Source organism: Psilocybe cubensis, chromosome 10, assembly GCF_017499595.1.
Source record: "Psilocybe cubensis strain MGC-MH-2018 chromosome 10, whole genome shotgun sequence".
NCBI lineage: Eukaryota > Fungi > Basidiomycota > Agaricomycetes > Agaricales > Agrocybaceae > Psilocybe > Psilocybe cubensis.
The window spans coordinates 259,392-280,696 of NC_063008.1; the positions used below are offsets into that span (position 1 = coordinate 259,392).

The 21,305-nt window shown below is 45.8% G+C and overlaps 8 protein-coding genes across 8 annotated transcripts; 4 read left to right on the forward strand and 4 right to left on the reverse strand.

Moving 5' to 3' along the window:
* Window positions 1-285: 285 nt before the first annotated feature.
* Window positions 286-1,695, reverse strand: JR316_0010413 (uncharacterized protein; the record flags this gene model as incomplete). Its single annotated transcript, XM_047896081.1, has 2 exons — window positions 286-790; window positions 848-1,695. 2 exons carry the CDS (start codon window positions 1,693-1,695, stop codon window positions 286-288), a joined length of 1,353 nt encoding a protein of 450 aa, XP_047744126.1.
* A 728-nt stretch (window positions 1,696-2,423) lies between these two features.
* On the reverse strand, window positions 2,424-3,453 carry JR316_0010414 (uncharacterized protein; the record flags this gene model as incomplete). The annotated part of the gene is made up of 2 exons (XM_047896082.1): window positions 2,424-2,987; window positions 3,052-3,453. 2 exons carry the CDS (start codon window positions 3,451-3,453, stop codon window positions 2,424-2,426), a joined length of 966 nt encoding a protein of 321 aa, XP_047744127.1.
* A 663-nt stretch (window positions 3,454-4,116) lies between these two features.
* Window positions 4,117-5,925, forward strand: JR316_0010415 (High-affinity glucose transporter 1; the record flags this gene model as incomplete). Its single annotated transcript, XM_047896083.1, has 5 exons — window positions 4,117-4,212; window positions 4,265-4,646; window positions 4,698-5,072; window positions 5,490-5,643; window positions 5,700-5,925. The coding sequence occupies 5 exons, from the start codon at window positions 4,117-4,119 to the stop codon at window positions 5,923-5,925; spliced, it is 1,233 nt and encodes a 410-aa protein (XP_047744128.1).
* A 246-nt stretch (window positions 5,926-6,171) lies between these two features.
* JR316_0010416 (Strobilurin A biosynthesis cluster protein l1) lies at window positions 6,172-9,321 on the reverse strand (the record flags this gene model as incomplete). The annotated part of the gene is made up of 5 exons (XM_047896084.1): window positions 6,172-6,249; window positions 6,314-7,673; window positions 7,737-7,866; window positions 7,957-8,567; window positions 8,618-9,321. The coding sequence occupies 5 exons, from the start codon at window positions 9,319-9,321 to the stop codon at window positions 6,172-6,174; spliced, it is 2,883 nt and encodes a 960-aa protein (XP_047744129.1).
* Window positions 9,322-12,755: 3,434 nt separating this feature from the next.
* On the forward strand, window positions 12,756-13,648 carry JR316_0010417 (uncharacterized protein; the record flags this gene model as incomplete). Its single annotated transcript, XM_047896085.1, has 5 exons — window positions 12,756-13,060; window positions 13,125-13,238; window positions 13,327-13,408; window positions 13,491-13,520; window positions 13,580-13,648. The coding sequence occupies 5 exons, from the start codon at window positions 12,756-12,758 to the stop codon at window positions 13,646-13,648; spliced, it is 600 nt and encodes a 199-aa protein (XP_047744130.1).
* A 600-nt stretch (window positions 13,649-14,248) lies between these two features.
* JR316_0010418 (uncharacterized protein) lies at window positions 14,249-15,689 on the forward strand (the record flags this gene model as incomplete). The annotated part of the gene is made up of 4 exons (XM_047896086.1): window positions 14,249-14,332; window positions 14,398-14,474; window positions 14,540-14,780; window positions 14,835-15,689. 4 exons carry the CDS (start codon window positions 14,249-14,251, stop codon window positions 15,687-15,689), a joined length of 1,257 nt encoding a protein of 418 aa, XP_047744131.1.
* Window positions 15,690-16,348: 659 nt separating this feature from the next.
* JR316_0010419 (uncharacterized protein) lies at window positions 16,349-17,236 on the forward strand (the record flags this gene model as incomplete). Its single annotated transcript, XM_047896087.1, has 3 exons — window positions 16,349-16,434; window positions 16,489-16,794; window positions 16,849-17,236. 3 exons carry the CDS (start codon window positions 16,349-16,351, stop codon window positions 17,234-17,236), a joined length of 780 nt encoding a protein of 259 aa, XP_047744132.1.
* A 497-nt stretch (window positions 17,237-17,733) lies between these two features.
* Window positions 17,734-19,390, reverse strand: JR316_0010420 (putative 1,4-beta-D-glucan cellobiohydrolase B; the record flags this gene model as incomplete). Its single annotated transcript, XM_047896088.1, has 3 exons — window positions 17,734-17,821; window positions 17,882-18,717; window positions 18,776-19,390. 3 exons carry the CDS (start codon window positions 19,388-19,390, stop codon window positions 17,734-17,736), a joined length of 1,539 nt encoding a protein of 512 aa, XP_047744133.1.
* Window positions 19,391-21,305: the final 1,915 nt, after the last annotated feature.

Sequence of the window (21,305 nt, forward strand, 5' to 3'; positions counted from 1 at the left end):
TCAGGCTTCAAGCAGTCACAATTATATCGTTGCCAGTGGTTTGATATTCTAGAACTACCATATAGAGCGAAGAGGCGTATCTTTAAGGTCAACGAATCATAATAAGCGTTTGATGCAGTCGGAAATAGGTATAGAACTCACTCAAGAACATTGATTCGAGTTAATCAAGGCGATTTATCTACCTGAGGAGAATACGTTAACATTTAGAAAGGGTAAATAGCAGAGACAGCTCGCTTTTGGATAGCATATACTCACAATAAGGGCGCAGTCAAATTTCAACTACGATCAATCATGGACACGAATATCCAGCTCGGGAAGAAATGGGCCGTGATTAGTACCCATATCTTCGAGTATACGGCTGCGAACACGGTCCTCTACGACTTTGTAATGCATGCCGGATAGACTTTTCTGATGATCCAGCCTTTGTGGCCAAATGAGTCGTATATCCATACGGAATGTAACTTTGCGAATGCGGGGAAATTTCTCCATTAATTTGTCGATCCTGAGTTCAACGAGGCATTCGTACGTGATGTCGCTCATGGTGCTCCCACCGGAATAGTGATCGCAAATTCCGTATGCCAAGTGGAGCTCCTCCAAATTTGACTTCTGTGGTCCGTTGTACAGGAAGCTGACGATTGACGTCAAGTTTCTAGTCGTCTTTCTATCGTGGCTTCCATCTAGCTCTGGATCAATGGGCTTTTGTTCGATGAAAAGTCGTTGAAGTGCCACCATAGTTCCAAAATCGAGATGTTTTCGCATGAAAAACTCAACGCAGTCGATGTGAAAAATCCTGTACAATGCGATAAATTTAATTACTGAGCATAATTACATAGAGCAGCTTGCGTACCAATGGCAGGTCTTCACCGACGTATACACGCTTTCATTGAACAGATTGCGGTAGATTTTGAGGAAGTCCTGTGGTGTCCAGAGATCAGCGTGAATATCGGTAACATTGACAGCGCCATTTGCTGAGTAGCGGATTTGGTATTTACAGTCTGCAGGTATATTCCCCCAGAGGTCTGTGCATCCTTCAAGTATGAATGACATCTTGGAATGCGAGAGATGCTTCTCGCGTTCAAATGAGGAATCGATGAGGCTGAACGATTTAAGATGAGGGGATTGAGATATAGTTGGTATGACAGATGGTATCCACACAATTCGCGAGAAGTGCAGATGGTTTATTGGAAGTGACCGACAGAGTGCCCTAATGCCTCTATCTATCTGAGTGGGTACATCCTTCCACGAGAGTGGAAAGTGGCTTCGCCCTCGAAAGTGGATTTTCAGAGCGTTGAGGTTATGAGCCTGTTGAACCAGGATATTCAGAAGGTTGTGGAGGTTCGATGATTCATGAAGCATGGTGCGGTCGTGATTTACATAGATTTCGAGCCGTCGAATCGCACTGCCAAGGTTGGTTTGCCCATCGGTCAAAAGATTACAGAAGTTACTGACCCGAAGGGACATCTCCTGCTCTGAACGTAACCTTGGTCTTAACTCCTGCAGATGAAATTGCCATGCATATTGATCGATATCTATTGCGGAGAATAGATGCTTGCGCGCAGCATAGGAAAATAGTCTTGAGGTCAAACTACAGGCAACAAGGGTGCGAAATAGGTTTTTATCCTCCACGATATCCTGACCAGATACGATCAAGTCCACAATTTGCTCGAAAATCTCAAGAGGTATGGTGGTAGCCATGAGAATTAGATCTAGTACTGTTGAGGAAGTTTGGGGTATGTAGCGATAATAGCTGAACAATACAGGAACGATGAATATCGATGGTTGGTCAATTGTGGCCTGTTCCAGCCAAGAATGGCCCAGGCACAACAATTTTTTTGTTGATCATAGCTTGTCTTTGCTTGATATGAGTGCCTTCGACAAGCATTCGATATTGAATCGGCTCCATGGCATGCTTGAACTCCGACAGCGCTCCGGACGGTTGTCACCGCGTGTTTTGTCCCGTTTGACGTCAAGCGCCGTTCACCCTGTGACTTACTCGAACAAAGTTTCGTGATTTTCAAAGTATCAAGTGCTTAGTGAAGAGTCAGATCATTTCAGCACACAAAGATATTTGGGATGCTCAGTATTCCTCAATGGCTCAACATTACGACTTTAAATAATAACCAAATGATATTGTCTGATTGGAGATGTACATGAATCTGATACACGACAGTGAAATACACCAAACGAGAGAAAGATAACAATGATTGGCTGCAACGATTAGTAGATACAATGCGAGTAGATCGAGTAGATAAATGAGATTCCAGAACTTTAAAAAATCTGTAGTGAGGTTGATTAATTTACAGTGAGGATAGAATGCTGAAGGGATTGTTTCGTGGATTTATTCCTGGACATTCGTGGATCGTAATTTCCCCAGTGGACAGTTGAAGGTGGTTTGTGGAAACGAGATTCCACAGTCTGAAGTCTCAAAAGTTATCTTCGGAGAATTGGCTGAGGTCGATTATGTCTGTAAAAATCCTATCTAATGTGTCGTCGATATGGTCGTTGAGGGCTGCGGGAATATCTGATTGCTGTAAATTCAATGAAGGCTCCTGTCCTTCCTGGGATTGTGGAAGCTCTTCCACAACACTGATGGGTGCATCCCTGGGTAATGATTCTTTAACTGTAGTTGTAGTCGCCTCCTGGACCTGCACAATGTCGTCTAGGACAGCCTCCTGCACAATATCGTTGACGATAGCCTCCTTCACATTATCATCGACGATAACCTTCTCCGCAATGTTGTCGAAGATAGCCTCGGTAGGTGATTGATACCCTCCAGCGGGAACGCTGTCCTGCCTAGAAACCTCGCTAGAAGACTGCTCTTCTGCAGCTCGTGAAGCCTCCTGCCCGAGGAGATCGTCGGATGTGCCATTGTCGTTGAGTAGATCATTATGATCTGTCTCATTACATGATATATTTGCAATTTCCTCAAAAGCTTCCTCAAAGAGTCCGTTACTAGACTGTGCATCGTCCAATGTGTTTGTTGGGATCTGCCAGTGTTGGAATAAACCATGATGAGAAACCGCTACAACGATTATTGAACATGCTACTCACAATTACTTCTGTACAATGTCTTGCCTTCTTCTTGGGCCGAGAATTCTCTTTTTCTCCATCTATATCAGATCCGGATCTTTTAGACGATGTGGTAGCTTTGGAAGCCATGTCCTTTCTACGACTTTTCGCCAACTCTGCTAATCTTTCGAAATGTAGTTTTACAGGGTCGTTCTCGGCGAAGCTTTTCCACTCCTCCTTATTGAGTGGTACATGGGTTTTAACGACGTTTCCAACTGCGGCGCCCCTGTGACGTGATCTCCAAGTGTTAAATAATGTCCACGCATTTGGCCTCGACGATGCGGTAAGGCCTTTCTTCATAACCTCCTCCCATGAGCTTGGGAGAGTGTAAGAGAGGTATTTTGTAACTGGAGCAGATCCTCCAGAGAAGGTGAGCATAGACATTGTGTCGAATAGTATGTCGCGAACGGTGAATACAGTATTTCAAGAGACGCTACTTGAGCAAGCGAAGGAAAGGAATATCGCGTACACGTGACCAATGTTGCGCCTGAACTTGTCGCGTTCCGTTTGAGTATGCCACAGTAAGCCATGAAAAATATCTGCTAATACGAACGAATTAAGGAATTTCAGAGGTGCTAAGTTTCTGGATGTCGCGGAGTATCAGCTAAATCGCATTTTATTGTTGGCAAGTCTAAATTTCTGCATTGAATTTTTGGATTATTACTATCTGGAAGAACAGTTGGTGAATGATTCTTTACAACTTAATTCTTATGCCAACGTTCTATCACTCAGGTTAGCTACCCCTCCAATTGACACCTCATTCTTTGATACCCAAGCTATTGGACTCCGTATTTGAAGTGAAATTGCATTAACATATTTAGGTCAGTCTAGTCGTTCTCTCCCATACATGCCAATCAATGACAGTATTTTCTCACAACGTTCATGTATTCTGCCTATTTTTACAACTTCAATGCATTTTCTATATATTCACAAATACCCCGCATGGCCATCAATCTTCTTGGGTGATGTGTAAGATAACTGTCTTCCTACTGAGCTGTCGGTTTCTCTTGACCTTGACCACCGACAAACGGCCAAGGGTCCTTCGACATGAATCAGGCTGCGCTTGAGAAGATTACCTTCATTCCAAAGTCTTCTAAGATCATCACCTTCCTTCTCATTACTTGCTCATGCATCACTTCTACGGTATGTACAACCTTATACTCAAATTCAATGCTAAACGTTTTCCATGCCACAGACATTCGGATACGATGCCTCAATGATCAATGGGCTCAATATCTTGCCCTCGTACACGGACTATTTTCACCTTAACACTGCCACCCTTGCACTAAACACAGCGTCAATATGGATAGGCGGGTGCTTAGTTGCCTTTTGTTATGGACAGTTCACAGATTGGGTGGGAAGACGTCCTGCCCTGTTATGGGCAGCTCTTATCACTGTTTTCGCAGTGATACTTCAGACGGCCGCACAGAACGTTGCAATGTTCGTAATCGCTCGTATTCTCATTGGGTTTGGCACCTCTGCATCTGGCCTCTGCGGCCCTGTTTACCTTGCCGAAACCTTGCCATTTCAGAGGCGAGCTTGGGGATTAGGTGTTTTCAACGACTTTTACTACGTTGGTACGCAAAATGTCTGTATCTAAGACAAACTTTATTGATTTGTGGCAACAGGAGGCCTCATTGCCGCTGGAATTACATTCGGTACATCGACAATGAATTCGACTTGGGCCTGGAGGATCCCATCCGCGATCCAGGGTGTCTTCTCCATTATTTGCATTATCATCATCCACTTTATCCCCGAATCACCAAGGTGGCTTATATATCAAAATCAGCATGAAGAAGCCCTGAAAGTAATAGCCTACATGTACGCTGACGGAGATCGAGAGAATCCATTGGTCGTGGCCCAGTTCAAGGAGATCACAGACACCATCGATTACGAGAAAACCTCTGGCGAAACATTGTCCATGATGCAACTCGTAAAAACCCCTTCGGCGAGAAAGAGGGTTACTTTGGCTATATCTGCTGCCGTGTTCAGCACTATAGCAGGTAAGATGTTTGGCATTTTTTAAGAAACCCGCGTTTCTAATCGAACAAAAGGGAATGTCATTGCCTCGTATTATCTGGGGATGATGCTTGGTAACGCTGGAATTACAAACACAACTACGCAATTAGAAATTGTGAAGAATATTTCGAGCTACTTTACGTCGAGCATAGCTGATTTTCATCTTTGCAGAACATAATTCTAAACGTGTGGTGTCTCGTATGTTCTCTCATTGGGACCTGGCTAGTGGACCGCATGGGACGAAAATCTCTTGGAATACTGAGCCAAAGCCTGCTCACAGTGTTTCTATTCCTTGTCGGGGCCCTTACAAAAAGTGAGCTTAGTACATGGTTGATTAAAATAGGTGTGATGTGGCACTAACCCATTCGTTGAAGTATATGGTGCATCCACTTTCAATCCAGGAATATATGCCACCGTGGCGATGCTCTTCCTTTTCCAGGGCTCTTACAGCATTGGGTGGACACCGCTGCTGTATCTATACCCCCCTGAGGTTATGAATTACAGTATACGCGCAAACGGCATGGCCATCTTCCAATTTGCTTTGAATGGCACCGCGTAAGTCATTGTTACCAGTTCATGCTACCGAGGTGGCTCTTACTTTCTTTATTCAGTCTCTGGTGTGTCTTCGCGTTTCCCTTTGCACTTGTTGCTATAGGTTGGAAAACCTACATGATCAATGGAGCCTATGATGTCCTGATCATTGGACTTATGGCCTGGTACTGGGTGGAGACGAAAGGAACTTCGCTGGAGGAAGTCGATAGAGTTATCGATGGTGAAAAGCATAGCAATGTCCCAGACTTGAAGAGCGTGTTGAAGGGTGAAGGGAAGTTGTTCTAGCACGAAGGTCAAGATTCCAATCTTTCTAAGCCAGATTGTCAATCAATTACTTCTATGTATCTCCAGACAATTCAGAGTTCCGGTTGAACTAACGCGGCCAAGAATTCATGGAAAGAGGATAATGATTCTGAACAAACTGATACGTAACACGCGCCGCGATCGCCCTTTTGAAATACGTGATATACTATAAAACATTAACGATAGATATAAAAACAAAAAAGGACAAAAAGTGGGATATTGGAACACTTATAGCATCCTGTTCGTATGTACTCCAAGGCCTCTCGCCAATCGAAGCATGACGATGTTCGCAGAAAGGCTCGAGAACTAGAAGTCAGAGGGCAACATTAGCACATATGGTCTACAGATTGCGAGTGAACAAAACGCGTACTCCATTTCCAACGAAGATTTCTGCTCGTTCAGCCAGCCCCATATCAATAGCAGCGCTAACCCCCTTCTCCTCTTTATTCAGCCCATGTTCACCTGTACAGCGACACGAATTGCCCGCTCTAGCAAGGGCAATCATAGCGTCCGCAGATGTGGTGGGCAGGTCGCCGCTTGCGCTGGATTTGATACAACATTCTTCTTTCTCATCACTAGTCAAGGTAGTTCGGGCTTCCTGCTGAGTAAGCTCTCCGCGTTCGACGTCAGGGCTCCCGACGACCTTTTCCCATCCATCCTCAAGCAAAGCCACACGAAGTTCCTCCACGAAGGACGGCCAACCGTTTGTGAGCACATAGACTTCTTTCAGCCTAAACTCATGAGGGTTAGTGTGTTTTGAACTTGGGGCGACAGTAGTCATTGGAGAATCGCTGCCAGTACGTGTATTGGCAACGGTGGTCTGTTGGCCCGAAGCTGGCGAAACAATATCAGTCGTTGTCCTTGTCATCGTTGAAATTACGGATGTTATGGCGCGTTCGTACTCTTCTCTCACTTCTCTCAATCGCTTCACAATCTGAGAAATGGTAGGCAGACAATGCGCAAGGTAATATGCTTCCAACGGCGTTCTGCGTTTCTGGTCTGCCATATCGATATCGACGACGTCTCTAAGGAGAGTCAGCGACTGACTGGTACCATTGGCCGTATCCGTATAATCAGGAATTCTCGAATCGTTGTGCTGTTTTAAATACTCCAGCAAGCCACTCTCAAACGACATCTCATGGGAATCAGAGCTATCGTGAACAGTATCAGGCAAGACACTCGGAGTTTCAACAAGACGGTTCCAGGCCATGTATCCCGCACGCCAGTGTGCCAGGCGCAAGCAATGTCTCTTATAATCGCCTCTGCGTAGATGCACGGCTAACATGCCTGGAATGACCTTCCAGTCAATATTTTCCTGAAAACTGATGTTGTCCGTTGTGTTGACCACATCGGATGCTCCTGAAGAGTACTGACAGTTGGAATCAGTTCCAGAGAGGCAGTCAGCAGATTTCAGGTCAGAATGTGCAATGATATCTCCCGAAGCAGTGCCGACATCCCAAGAAATGAGTGGTGGGCAATCAGGGCACCTATCTACTTCAACAATTGGGCCTCCAACAGATCCCAGAGGTGTGGAGGGCTTCATTTGCGAGATACCAGATAGGACAGTTTGTGGGCTCCTGAGAAGAGCGCTGCGTTGACGAGAAGGAAAAAACGTGACCACAGTTTTGTCAATGGCTGTTGTAACGAGGTCCGACCACGCAAAGGATGTGAGAATAGGTGATTCTCGGAGAAGTGGAAGCAGGGAAAGTGGTCGAATACTCCCAAAAAAGCTAAGAAACGCATCAAGATGTGCGTCCAGCGAATCTGGCTTAGAGGAGAGGTGATACACGTACTTGGAATCCCATACCCTTCGTTTCTGCTCTTTTATAACGACGCATGGCTCTCGTCGGACATCTTCATGCTCCAACCTTTCTAGCCACCAGTCAAGAATATCGATCCCATCCGCCACGGGATCAGGAGGTCCTTTCAATGATCCAGCAAGGGAATCTAAAGAAAACATACGTCGGCAAACAGCAACACAACGGATCGTTTGATGAAGTTGTGTCGACTAACCTGCGTTCTCTGGGACATGGTCGGAAGGCCAGTCGTAAACAATTTCTACCCGCCTGCTTGGAGGGCAAATATGTTCGAAGTATTCCGCTGATATCGAGCTTCTAGAAGCTCTGAGTGACACAGTCATAGTTTTATCCCGAGGCGACGTTGAGGTGGACGCTGTCCTTGGATTGACAGCTCCAAGATGAAAGTGTGGATCAGGAGAGCTTCCATGTTGATTTAAAAGAGGATATGGTGTTGTTGTCCGATACTGTGGCTTTTGTTTCTGGATACGTGGGCGTTGCGGTTCAACCCGAAAAACAAACTGCGCACGAGCCCATTTTGACAAATCGCGTACCCTCGCAATCAACGGCCCGTCTTCCCGATGCTCCTCTGTATCCTCGCGACCTGTTTTTGCGCGTCCGACTTCCTGAAGCTGTAGACGCGGTAGGTCACGTCCTTGAAAAGAATCTTGCCCAACCAACCATCCACCTAGGAATGCACTCATTGGCATACGCGTAGGTCGCAGAGTGAAATCGTATAAAGTGTATGGAAGTGGTAGATGTGACCAGACAAAATCTTCGAATACATAGGATCTGTTGGAATAGTGAGCTAAAAGGCCGTACAGCAGCCTATAAGGACAATTAGTCAAAGAGAAATTTTTGAAAAAAGAAAGGCTTACGCTTCTTGCAAGACATTATTCAATCCATGTCCCCATAGATGGTCAGGAAACCTCAAATATCGAGCACCTTCAAGTTCGCTTGTTCCTTCTATGAAACCTCCTGTATTCACGGCACCTGCCTTTGCAAATCCACCAGGACGATCCAAAATATCATGGCCCCAACGATGCTGTGGAAGTGACCTTTCACTGAGTCTTACATTCGAATATGACGGTGGTATGCCTCCGTAGAGTAAAACTGCCCCACTGATAACCACGAGCATTATTACAAATATTGCAGTTGTCGCCAGCAGAAGAGTTACTGCCAAATGCTTGACAGAACGCCGAGTATATGTATCCCAACGTGGATATCGAATTTCGTTGGGCATATTCGATGTCTCCGTCAAGCTTCGATAATGCCACACGGAAACGCCAGACAAGGTACCGAATCGAAAAAACCTGGACAAGATGTACACGAAAGTATACGCCCTCATCCGAAGAAGAGTCTGCTTTTTTTCGAGCCTTTTGAAGTCGTTGTAGTTGAGTTCTATCCCTGCTTCATCCTCATGGCATGGACTACGTCGAGATACTTCGGGCGGGTATGAGTGATGTGGAGATTTCGCATCACTTTTCGGCGCTTCGGTGATTCGAGCAGATAATAGTGAAGTGTAGCTATTATCTTCATCATAGGAAGAATGTGATTCATTCTCGTCGTCGTTGATGTGCATATTGTGGTAAGTTGCTGCAGCAGAGGGCGCCACAAATGAACAAGATGCAGGGGTCATTATCCTCTTCCTCGGACTGCCTCGAATGAGAGGCGTGATGGGTTGAGGCGATTGGCACTTTGTGTCTTTCACTCAAATGACTAAATGTGTACAACGCTGTTGATCTGAAGATATTTTCTGCGGGACAGACTTGAATGGTACTCGCCTTTATGAAATTGAGGGATACTCACGTACAACATCCAAAAGATCCACTCAGGGCACTACCGCTCTAGGGTCTCGCCAGATGCTATGTTCGGCGGCAAGCACGGACCTTCGTATGGGCTTTCGGCGCTATCTTTCTGAGAATAGCGGAGAGCGAGAGAGATTTCTTCACCAAAGCTGTCCAGGTCCACGAACGTAAGTAATGGTTCGAGTTAGAAAAGAAAGGTGTGGAAGACGCGTGCCGGCCTGCCGTTTTTGGTCTATTTGTGCAACAACACCACGCCGCTAATGGAAAAGCACTTCAACGGGGACCTATCTACACCACAAATGGTCTACCCCACCAGTAGCAAGTTCATAGCCTTTCAAATATGTTTTAATAGAAAATAAACCAGTGTTTTAAAAATGTAGCTTCACACTTATCGCAGCCTAATAGCACTCGTCTTCGTTATCAGCTAACATTATCTTTTGACCCAGTCCCGCTCCACACAAATGCATCTTGAATCTCACTAGATGTTAATCCGGTGACCATCTGCCTTTTGAAATTTTTGTTGGTAAACTCAAGTGCAGCCTTTAACCTTCAGCATAAGGCTGGCGGGATATGTTTTCCTTACTTTTGTATGGATGCGCCCGAACACTCGGACAGTATCCATTGATTATTGGACCATGTACTTGCCAACCATCCCCATTTCTAGAGTATCAAAGGTTGAATAACAACCAACGAGTAGCTGTCCGTGACCAGACCCGAGTCAAGGGCGCTCTATCAATCCGATAGGCGTCAAACATGGGAATGTCTGTTGTCATACCATGTCACCCCGAGCATTCACAAATCTTCTGCCGGACCTCAAGATTGAAAAAGAAATGTATATATATTACATGAAAGGTCCATACTTTAGTCCGGCCTCAGTATAGCCTTGAGACTTATTATTAGTACCATAAAATTCTACTTATTCTGCTCTTTCAAACCTACTTTTTCCTCTCTTGCTTCGGTGATTGGGCCTTTGGGGACTTGTTTTCATCATTCCCTCCCTTCTTTCTGCTCGAACCACCCCCAGAATCTTTGAATACTAATAGGTGTTTTTCCAGTCCGCGTTGGTGCCGAAAAAAAATTTTCCTCCCAGTACACTTGCAGCCTCTACTCCGACAGCTCAGGGCAGGTGGGCCATGGATTTTGCTATGCTTCTCCGTGTCTCCCTTTCTTCTTGACTGATAGTCGCATTTGAGACAATAATAGCGATCCAGTCGATGAACGACTTCCCCGTTTTCATCGGTTTTAAACGTCGAGTAATATTCACCAATTGATTGCGCATCTGCTGGCCTGGCTCGAGGACCTCCAACAAGACCATTGGGTTGGAAAACACAGCCGGACGCAAGTTTTACTCTGGTATCAGAGATTGATGATTGGTTCTGGTTAGGTTCTTGGTTCTGGTCAGGTTCCGAACCATCGAGCTCAGCAGGTCCAGAGGAATCTTGGATGTTTTTGAAAGCTGCGACCCTTTGTGATAGGAGCCAAATTAACGAATTGAGCTTCAATTGCCGAGTGAGTGGCATGACTGCGTCGTCGGAAGCTGCTGGCGGGACAGCGGACTGGGAGGAGGCTTGGTTCAGATTATTCTTCAGTTTAACATCGTGACTGGGAAGAGCATTAGACGTTATTATTGATATGATGGATGCACATAATGCCATTTTTGTACTTACTTCTCGCAACCTGTGGGATATTGGAGGTCCAGGAGGTCCTCTGGAAAGTCTGAGTATATTTCATCGCTTTCTTTTATTGGCTGTTTAACGCCGGTCGCAAATTCTATAAATTCTGTGTCCAGACTTCGAATCGTTTAGCTATGAGAAATGTCACGGTAGAATGAAGGAAATACGTACCCATTGGTATGTCCTTGTGACCTCTCCCATTTTCTGTCGTCCATTAAATATGCCTAAAGTGGAAGGTCGCTGTTAGAGCAGTCTAGGTCGATTTCGGGGAACGTATGAGACGAGTCCATAGCTGCGTATGAGAGATATATGTACTGAAGTGGACAAAGAAGCTTTTCCAGGGGATAATGGTAACGAGGGATACGAAACTGAAAAGCTTTCCACAACCGTTTGTGCCTGCTAGGACCGTAAAATATGGCACTATTTGACATTTTGGCCTGACTGAGTCCGAGGTTTAGTGCCACAATGCCACTTAAACCTTCTGGAAAGATTAACATCGCTGCTCTGAAGTGCATAGGGTCCAATGAGGCAGATACTAATGAAAGATAAAAGATAAACCATCTGATGAATATGATTTAATGGAAAATGTGTATCTTAAGTCGCGTAGAATACTTCCTTCATCTGTTGAGCCTTCGGGAGCAAAAGACCATAATAACAGCATATGTGTTTGAAGAAACCACACCTAGTATATAGCTCTTAGTGCCACCGCAGGTCATCAATGCTTTTCTTTGGTTATCAATTGGATGGTTGAACGATCCGGTTGTTCTTACTTCACAACAAAAGCAATTGCCAGTCAAACAAGACCAACGATAAAGACTCATTCAATTACTGTTATTGTTGAAGACTGAGATACCACTCTTATACACACTTTCAGATCCATAGACCCTCAACGTCTACTATATTCATCGTCAGTTGTCTGCAGTCACTGTCAAACACTCTTTTTCGACTGCCAATAGGGGCTATATCTCATCAATAAGGTCACGTGGTACTACCGGTTATGGATCTGCCACTCAGTCGCGTCGCGTCCGAATATATCCGACGCGTCGTGCCACAGATTTTTGAAATTCTGGTCAAAACCATTCCGGTTCTGTTCTGTTCAATCACCACGTTGAGTGTCGAATATTTACTACCGAGGCAGGCTCATTCAATCCTAATCTGAAGCTCTGATCGTGGACATTGATCTTAACTTTAGGCATCCCTGGAAGAGCCGGAAGATGGTGGTTGACATTCAAATGTATCTACCAGGCGTTCGATTGTATCGGCTTCGAATACAGTCTGACAGCCCGGAATTGATTATCGGCAAGTAATCTATCAGTCCAGTCCATTTCCTCAATCCAGCGTGAATAAAAGCCACTTCTTAATGTACTCAGCTTCATATACCTCACATTCCTTAACAACATTCCTTGCCGTAATCCAACCTCAGGTGCAAACCATACATATTCCGCTCCCTATTTCTTTGCTATATTCTAAAGTTTGTGCCGTTTGAGGGTTCTACTCTTCACACAAATGCTAATACGTTTTTCTTAGAATTCATCATGCAACTGTTTGCCAACGTTCTTGCCATGATTTTTCTTGCAACCTACGCAATCCACACTGTGTCAGCCGCTCCCAATGGGCTATCACCGGGAGGTATTCAGTACTTCTCCAAGAGGCACGCTTTGTCCGCCTCAACCTGGAGGTCTGAAGAGGACCCACACGCGTTTATGAACGCGAAAAATCTGGTCAAGAACATGCGAAGACAAATTCTCAACGATGCTGAGTCAACGCTGTCCACGGCGGAAGGTCCCTCTGTAGCCGCCGATGCTGCACAGACAGTAGAGAACAACACTGGTACTGATAGGTAAGTAAAACTTGCGTATTTCCTCCAATTCCTTCACATATTAATCGCTCTTCTGATTCCGCAGAAGTCAAGCCTCTGTAGGCCCTGTCGGTGCTAACACATCTTCTGTTCCCACCACAATTGGAGAGGCTGCCAATATTGCCCAAGGCGCAGCGTCATCCCCCCCTACTACCTCTACGTAGGTTACGAGTTCTGTTACTATTGGAATTTCTTTCAGCATGATTTTTTTTTCATTAACACTTGTATTATGAATGCTGTCACTTCAGGGATAATGCCATTTCGTTGTCAAATGATTCACCGACCACTTCCGAATCGGCAGCTGTTTCTAGCGTTCGAGTTAGAAGAAAGGTATTAAAATACTCCAATGTCGCCACCTATAGTACATCCTCTCCGTCATTTTAGCCATTTCGTGGATTGATGGCTTTCACAGAACCTTGACGACGTTAGGGCTGAGGCACCGGTACGTCTTTCTTCAAGGCGTGTCAAATTGTCCACACAATGATTCTTTTGATGCATCAGAAATCTATCTCTATCGAGAACGCCTATAGTTTTGAATACCCTGTTAAATATTCGACCGTGGCACTGTAAAACACGCTCTCTGTTTCATTTCATTTCTTGCTTTTGAACTTAATTTAATTTCTTCGCTCGCATTTCTTTCAAGTCAACTAAAATTAAGGGGCGACATCGCCCGCGATGGTAACTAACCGCTCTGCGCCGGATTCGAATCTGGTTGTTGACTCTGAAGACGTCGTTTGATGCGATTATTCACAGTAACATGGTTTAGTTCAAGAATGAACACATTTCAGCTGTTTGGAACCGACATAATAAAGCTGTGCGGGCACCGAGCTCACGACAACCGTGGAGAATCACACGACGCTGCATAGCAGTATATTCAAAATGGCGTGACATCAAGGCTAATTTGCATCCTGCGTCAGAGGGACTTAACGTCTGGGTATACCACAGTTTTTCTAGAGTAAGTTCAAGATGCCAATGTGGAGAATTTTGAGAGGAAAATATGACGAGCCATGGTAGTATTACTCCAGGACGATGTTGAGTTTCCATCAACAGGCCCCGCTCCGAACCGCAGCAAGCTGGTGTCGGAAGCAATAAGCGGCAAAACGGCTTGACCCTCCAGTGAGGTCAGGTTTCTCCATCATTCTCTTGTTCCTCATCTTGAGGGCCTCCGCCATGCAACATTTTCCCCGTCAGACCTCTGGAACTTCCTCTTCACCCCCTACGACACCCACAGATGCTGGACCATCTTCAAATTCTGTGAGCATGCAGCTACGTCTCTCGTTTCGGCAAATTTTTGTTATTTACACCATTTCTTTCCTCAGACTTCGGTCAACGTAGCACAGAACAGTACCTCCATATCTATACCAAGTACCAGCCGCACACTTCCAAGTTCCACTCTGTGAGTGTACTCAAAGCTTTAAGCTTTAACCTGCAACTGGTCCTAAAGGAAATGCCGAATCGCAGAACGAGTTTACCACCATCAGTGACGAGTTCTCCCCCTCCAACGTCTGCTCCAGCATCTTCAACTACATCAGATTCATCTACTAGTTTACCAATCTCTAATTCAACTTCCCTCGATGCTTCTCCGTCCGATACACCGTCGTTGTTAGCCGAGAGTACTTCTCAGCCAGCCTCGGTTTCCTCAACACAGCCGTTAGAGAACATCACAACTATTGTTACTTCAATCAATGGCCAGATCACTACAGTGAGTAGGTATAACAATCCAATAAACGTGCTATTCACTGTGATTCCACCCTAGTTTACTTCACTACTCCCGACGTCTCTCGTGAATGCCACTCCCAATAATGACTCAGGAAGTTCGTCACGGACAGCTGTTATCGCCGGAGCGACCGCAGGGGTGATCGTCCTTCTCTGCCTTGCTCTTTCATCTGTCTTCGCGTACCGGCGGCATCGCCTCCGTCAAATTCTCGCGCTTACAAATCAGAAAAAGGAGGGGAAAGGCTTGCTGGATGGGGAGGAGTTCGACGAAGATGATGCCAGTATTCCAATACGATGGCAAGGTCGCAACGGTTCTCCAGCGCCAAGTCTGATAAGGTCGCGGGTTTCGGACACTGGGTCTATCTTCAGGGAGGAAGTGTGGCCACCACCTGGATTTGTGGACCCCATTAAACAAGGGAGCAGTCAAGTCACACTTTCCCATATCGTGGACGATGTCATGGGGCCAACCCAGTCTCGTTCAACTTCGCGACTGGAACAACAAGATCCAGCCTCTAGTACGAGCGACCTTTCTCATGGCCACCAGCGGGATACATCTACGACTGGTCTTCTACCACGCTCATCGTCGCCTTTGGACGACCCTTTCAATCCAAATCACAATGTACAATCAGTGTACTACTCCCCCGTACTTCCTCCAGGTGCATTACCACCGTCGATGCCTGGCCAAATATCATATCCCCCTTCGCCTCCTCGAAGCGGTGGAAATGACACAATACCTCGCATTATGGAAACTCCGCCCACACCAGGGCCTGGACCTGGTTCCTTTGAACAACATCAACGTAATAACAGCAATGGCTCCCAGCCAAGGAAGTCGAGTCCTTTAACACGTCCGCTCTCAGGAGATCTATGGTTAAACCGCAGTCCATATCCTCCATAAAACGCTCCATCTCTTTCCTTTATTGATATTTATGTGTGTATTTTCCCTCTGTTGCAACATCTTTCCAATGCTTCTCACGTTACTACTTACACGAAGCTCATCTAACCACTGACATTCATTAATATCTGGACTTTTATATACCCACTATAGTGCGTTCTAACTTTGTTGTTGTATTTAACGCTATGTTTTATCACATAATTCGACCAAGGGTTTTATCTGATTTTCAAATAACAACGACGCTATTCAGATACAGCTCTGCAGCTTGCAGATGGTATAGCTCTCGGAGATATCCTCTTAGTCCCTCAAGTAACAGGTTGGTCTGTTTCACTGTCGGAGAAAGCGGGGATTCTCTCTTCTGTCAAGAACACGTCTATGGCGCCAAGAAGCGCAGCTAGGCTCAAGTATTGACGCGTTGTCAGCGACATAACATAGAGCCGTTGGTGGCGAAGACAGGCATGCTCCAAAAACTAGTAATGTCGAAGTGCTAAAGCCATTAGCATATGAAGATGTCTCCACCTAGTCTCTTATTAGTACAACATCTCTGAGCGCTAAACAAAAACGTGCTTCGACAAGTCCGGGTATAAATGTCGTTGCAATGTCCTCAATCCACAAAACGAAATCCGCACAGTCGATTTCGAACCAGAAGACGAAGCCACAACATGAAGGCCGTATTCTTTGCATTGGTGGTGGCATTCTTTGCCTCTGAGGCGCTGGCTATTCCTGTGCAACAGGGAGATACTAACAAGTACGCTTTGCAAGGCCATGGAACTACTTGATGTGCATTAACCAATTCTTCCAGTGCTGTAGGGTTACTCTACTCGCGTACCGACCCCCCAAAACGACAAGCAGCTGGAACCACCACGACCACGACATCGACTTCCACTACGAACACTGGGGAAGCCAATGACGATTCATTTGCGCTGGCTGCGCGAAAGGAAAAAACGCCCACCTATGGATATCCGCACAAACACAAGAAGCATCGCCATCATCACAAATACCACTACTCGCGAGCTGTTGAAATAATCCCTGATAACGATGTTGTATCCGTTCCCCGGCCCATTGTCCAACCTTCCACCGAAAGCAACGAAGCCGATACAACTACAAGGTACGTCAAAACTATCAAGCATTGAACTTATGTCTCTGATGCCTCTCGCTGCAGCGGGGTAACGAACAATGACACTGACAACAATGTCGACCAAGGCGACGAAAACGACATTGAAAACGAAGATAACAATGTGGGCGACGAGGGGTATGAGAATGATTATGATGACGATGACGACGACGACGACGATGAATATGATGCTTATTATTACGAGGAAGACGACTACCACGGCGCTAACGGTAGCCCTATGGGCGGTGATGGCTTTGATGAAGGAACATTGGCTGAACGTGAAGAAGCAACAGTGACTTACGGGCACCCCCACAAGAAACATCATTGGTGGCACAAGCATCATCGTTACCACTACCGAAGTGACGAGCAGAGCGACGAAGCGCAGGAAAATGAGCACTACAGACGTCCGCACCGTAAGTATAACAAGAAGCATTGAATCGCTCAATGTAAACATCTCCCAAATTTTGAAATTTATGTCACGAATAGCTACGTTTGTATATTCAGAATGGTTCCTCTCTATTAAATGGAAAAATGCGAAAAAAATCATAGAGCATCGTTGTGATAAATAGAATACGATGGGACGTACCCATGTTCAATGTCAAAATTTGAGCCGAAATTGTATCTAAACTTTTCGAGGTGAACCTTCATCTACCGCGACTGCCAGACGCTCTCTCCCGTCGGTTATGAAAGGTAATTGTTCTTTTAAGTTGGCAACTCAGACTGAAGTAATCTCATAAGTCGATTTAACTAGTGCAAAGGCAGAAAGGGAGGTTATCATTTAAAATAATCAGTGAAGAACGGAAGTATGACAGGGCAGCGCAACGTCGTTTATTCAAAAACAATATTACAAAGTCAATCTCTGGCCAGAAACATGACAGCAATTACGTCCTAGTCATAGTTTTGGATACCCTAGTGACAATAATAATCCAGACTTTACAGGCATTGGCTGTAGAACGGGTTACTGCTTTGGCAAGTGGATCCAGGAGCGCAAACAGTTGGTCCGGACCACCCAATTCCACCACTGATATCATTGTAATAAGTTGGGATTCAAATTCAGAATGAGAACATATACGAGACATACCATTGGCCGTATTTAGTCTGGGTAGGTCCGGGAGCAGTCGAGGTGGTAGTGGTAGTTCCTCCGCCAATGGTCGTACCGGAAGATCCCCCAGTATAGGTGGTTCCAATATCTCCGATCTTAATGTTGGAGTATGTGACTGAAGCATTTGGACTGTTGGCTTCGACGTCTTTGGGGTCACCAGAGGTAGTGGGACATGATCCGCGCTGCGCTCCAGGGCTGGTAGAGTCGACGGGGTAAGTTGAATCGAGCCAGAGCATATTGGCGTGGTGATCGTCCCAGATACTCAAAGCGAGAACCATTCCATTCCTGAGGCCTGCTTCCATGCCGGCCATTCCTCCCTTGGCCTTGAAGCTGTCGGTATCGCCAAAAGCAACCTTCTGGTCAGTGCAAAATTGCTCGGTGATCGAGTCGTAGCCAGAAACTCCGGCGATGGTACTCTTGGAATTCTGGATGACTTTACCGTCTTGGACATAAATTCTGCGGATCTCTTTGAGTGATCCAGACGAAGTGCCATCGCTGGTGATGAATTGAGTAACGACGGTAAACTTCTTCTTGGTGTCAACGGTGAGTCCAGGACCGTAGAACGTTCTGTCTCCCTGGCGGTAAGAGTTGAAGTCACAACCATCAGGGTCACAGATACCGCCATAACGATCCGTGGGAGTGTTGCACTCCGTGCCGGAGCAGCGGTAGGGGCCGGTCTTGGTGCAAGGATGAGGGGTGTAGGCGGCGGAGATAGAGTTAGCCTCCCAAATATCCATTTCGTTGCAGCATGTGCCGTATTTACCGTTGCCGGCGTTGGCGTCGCTGTCTGAAGGGGTCCAACCCTCAGCATTGGCCTGTAAAAATATAATATGAGACCATATCATTTGTGACAACAAAATAATGGGTGCATACCTCTCCTGAGATCCATTTAATGTCCTTAGGGCATTGGGAATCGCAGTAACCCGTTCCATACTTTGCACCAGCTTTGTTGGTTGGGTGCTTAGATAAACCTCCATCGGCGTCCATCTCGGAGAAGTAAAGCGCGCCATTGAGACCACAGGGAAGGTTGGAGACATCAACGTCGAACGTAAACTCCTGATTAAGAACCTTGAAAAGCTCGTACTTGGAATCGCTGTTCATGAGATAGACACGAGATCCAATATTCTTTCCATTGGCGTTAGTGGTGACGAATTTTAGGGTAAGAGCGTTTCCGGAGACGGTGATACCGTACGTTTCAGAGTAGTCGGCACCGTCTATGGCGCAGTTGGCCGCACAACTCTTGTTGTCGGGACAGATGGTGGTGTTCCAAGTGTTACCGGTGTAGCAGTTAGTGTAGCCGTCCTTGTTATGCGTCCATCGCCAGTTGGAATCCAAAACAACCTGACCAGATGAAACAGTAGTGCATCCCGACCTGGTGCAACGTTGAAAGGGAAGCGCTGGATGATTTTCAGCCTGGTACGTGCCGACGAGTTGACCCAAGGCAACAGAACCAAAAGTAAGAGCGAGAAGAGCAGTTTTTGGGAACATTCTGAGTGCGAGAGAGCAAAAGATGACTAGAAAATCTTCTGCGGTGCAGAACTACCTCTCGAAACAGATCTTTTATACTGACGAAAGTCCCCCAAAAATACGGATGATATCCGGTTGCACAAATAGAGCCGTTCTTACAGCACAATGGAATTGACTATATCCAAAGACACCAGACGCAGATCAAAAGGAGGATACAAGTTCTCTAGATTGGCGCCTTTTCGGAGAGTAGGTGCAAAGTAGATGAAAATGTTAACAAGTACAGCCATCAGAAAGTAGCGCCAAGGTTAATAATACACCTTGGCACTCGCGCACGCGTTAGGTCTAAAGGAATAAGTCTTGGTTAAGCCAGCGAAACCTTACGAAAGTCGCATTGGTGGTATGGAGCAACACCGAGGACTGAGAAAAACTGTGTTCATAATATTCCGGGATTGTGCCTTGAAATGGAATTAATTCAGTCGATTGCTCCATTGCAGAGGTAGCACAGGTTCGCGTGACCGTCGCTAGACGGTAGCGTTTCTCATACACGTCCATCCTCGCAAACTGCCTGGTGAGAGGTACTTTAGCGCCATGAAAAAACATAGTGACATCCTCGACAATAGGGGCCACTATGTACCAATCCGTGAGGTTAACGTAAGAAAGCGAGAAGCAACATTCGTCCTCAGGTCGAAGAGTCGGGTAAATCTCGATTTTTGGCATTGCTAGAAGATTTTCCGAATCAATGGAAATGTATAACAGTATCACCGTAGAGCATCCAGTGGTCCTCGCGTCTGAATGGTACAAACACAAGATGTAAGATCATCAGACACGCTGGAGAATTGAGCATCGCCTAGCACCAGTTATTAAGAGGAATATCCGGCAAGAAATACAAATCGCGTGGCCTAGCAGAGTCATGTGTAGGAGGCAAGATCATAGTAGGCTCTAGGGGGGTTCAGAGACCTGTGAATATACCCACGACGTAAATAGATTTGACAGATGAGGCGCGGGAAAAGAATGGCAGAATGCGTCAAACGAGAGGGTTCGCACCGGGGACACTCGAATCCATCGTTCCAGCATGGAAAAGAGGCGGATAGCACAGGAATATGCCCCGACAGTGGTAGTGCAAGGAAAGCGAGGCGGACAACCAGAGTCAAATTTCATTACCTTGCTCAGTATTTATACCATTTTTAATAGTGGCGAACGGTTGTTTATAGTCTTGGTGATGGCCAAGTCAAAGGTTTTGACGAAAATGAGCGAGTGCGTACTAAGACCTGCTGAGGGACTTGGAACTCAGAGCTCGGCGCTTGGCGGCGAAGCTCGGCATGGTGCAGAGCGCCAGTGGACTTTGGACTTAGAAATATGTGTGGTAGTATCAATACACATACCTAGTATAGTCATAGAAAGCTCACCGAGGAGGGCAGAGGATATGCATCCTTCTAGGCGTGTACAGATGTTCTGTGATTTAAAGTCAAGTTGATCCTATCGACACCTATCAGATATTTGACGCCTTCGACCAACAGGAAATTTCAATGATCCACATACATGAAGTGTGTGATATTAGCGCTGAAGACAGGCAGCTGTAGAAAGGCAGTCTTCTTCCACTCTCTGGTCTTAAATCCCATTTATAAGGGGAGCCACTGGTCAGGCGAAGTCACTATTTTTGTCACATTGTAGAATTTTCGGAACAATGCATACTACTGCATCTATGTGAAAGATTACACCACTCTAAAATTGATATTCTATCCTAATCAAGGCTGGTGACTGTCAATTTAAGTGATCTCATAAATACACACGAACATTTGAAGATGGTTCTGGCGGAAATTTGGATCTCATCCAATGTAGTCGGTTTTTTTCGACTTGTGAATAGCTATAGAGGACACGGTAAGGAGTCAGATAGCTGATGATACTATATCTGTGGCAAGGGTATGAGGGGAAAGTT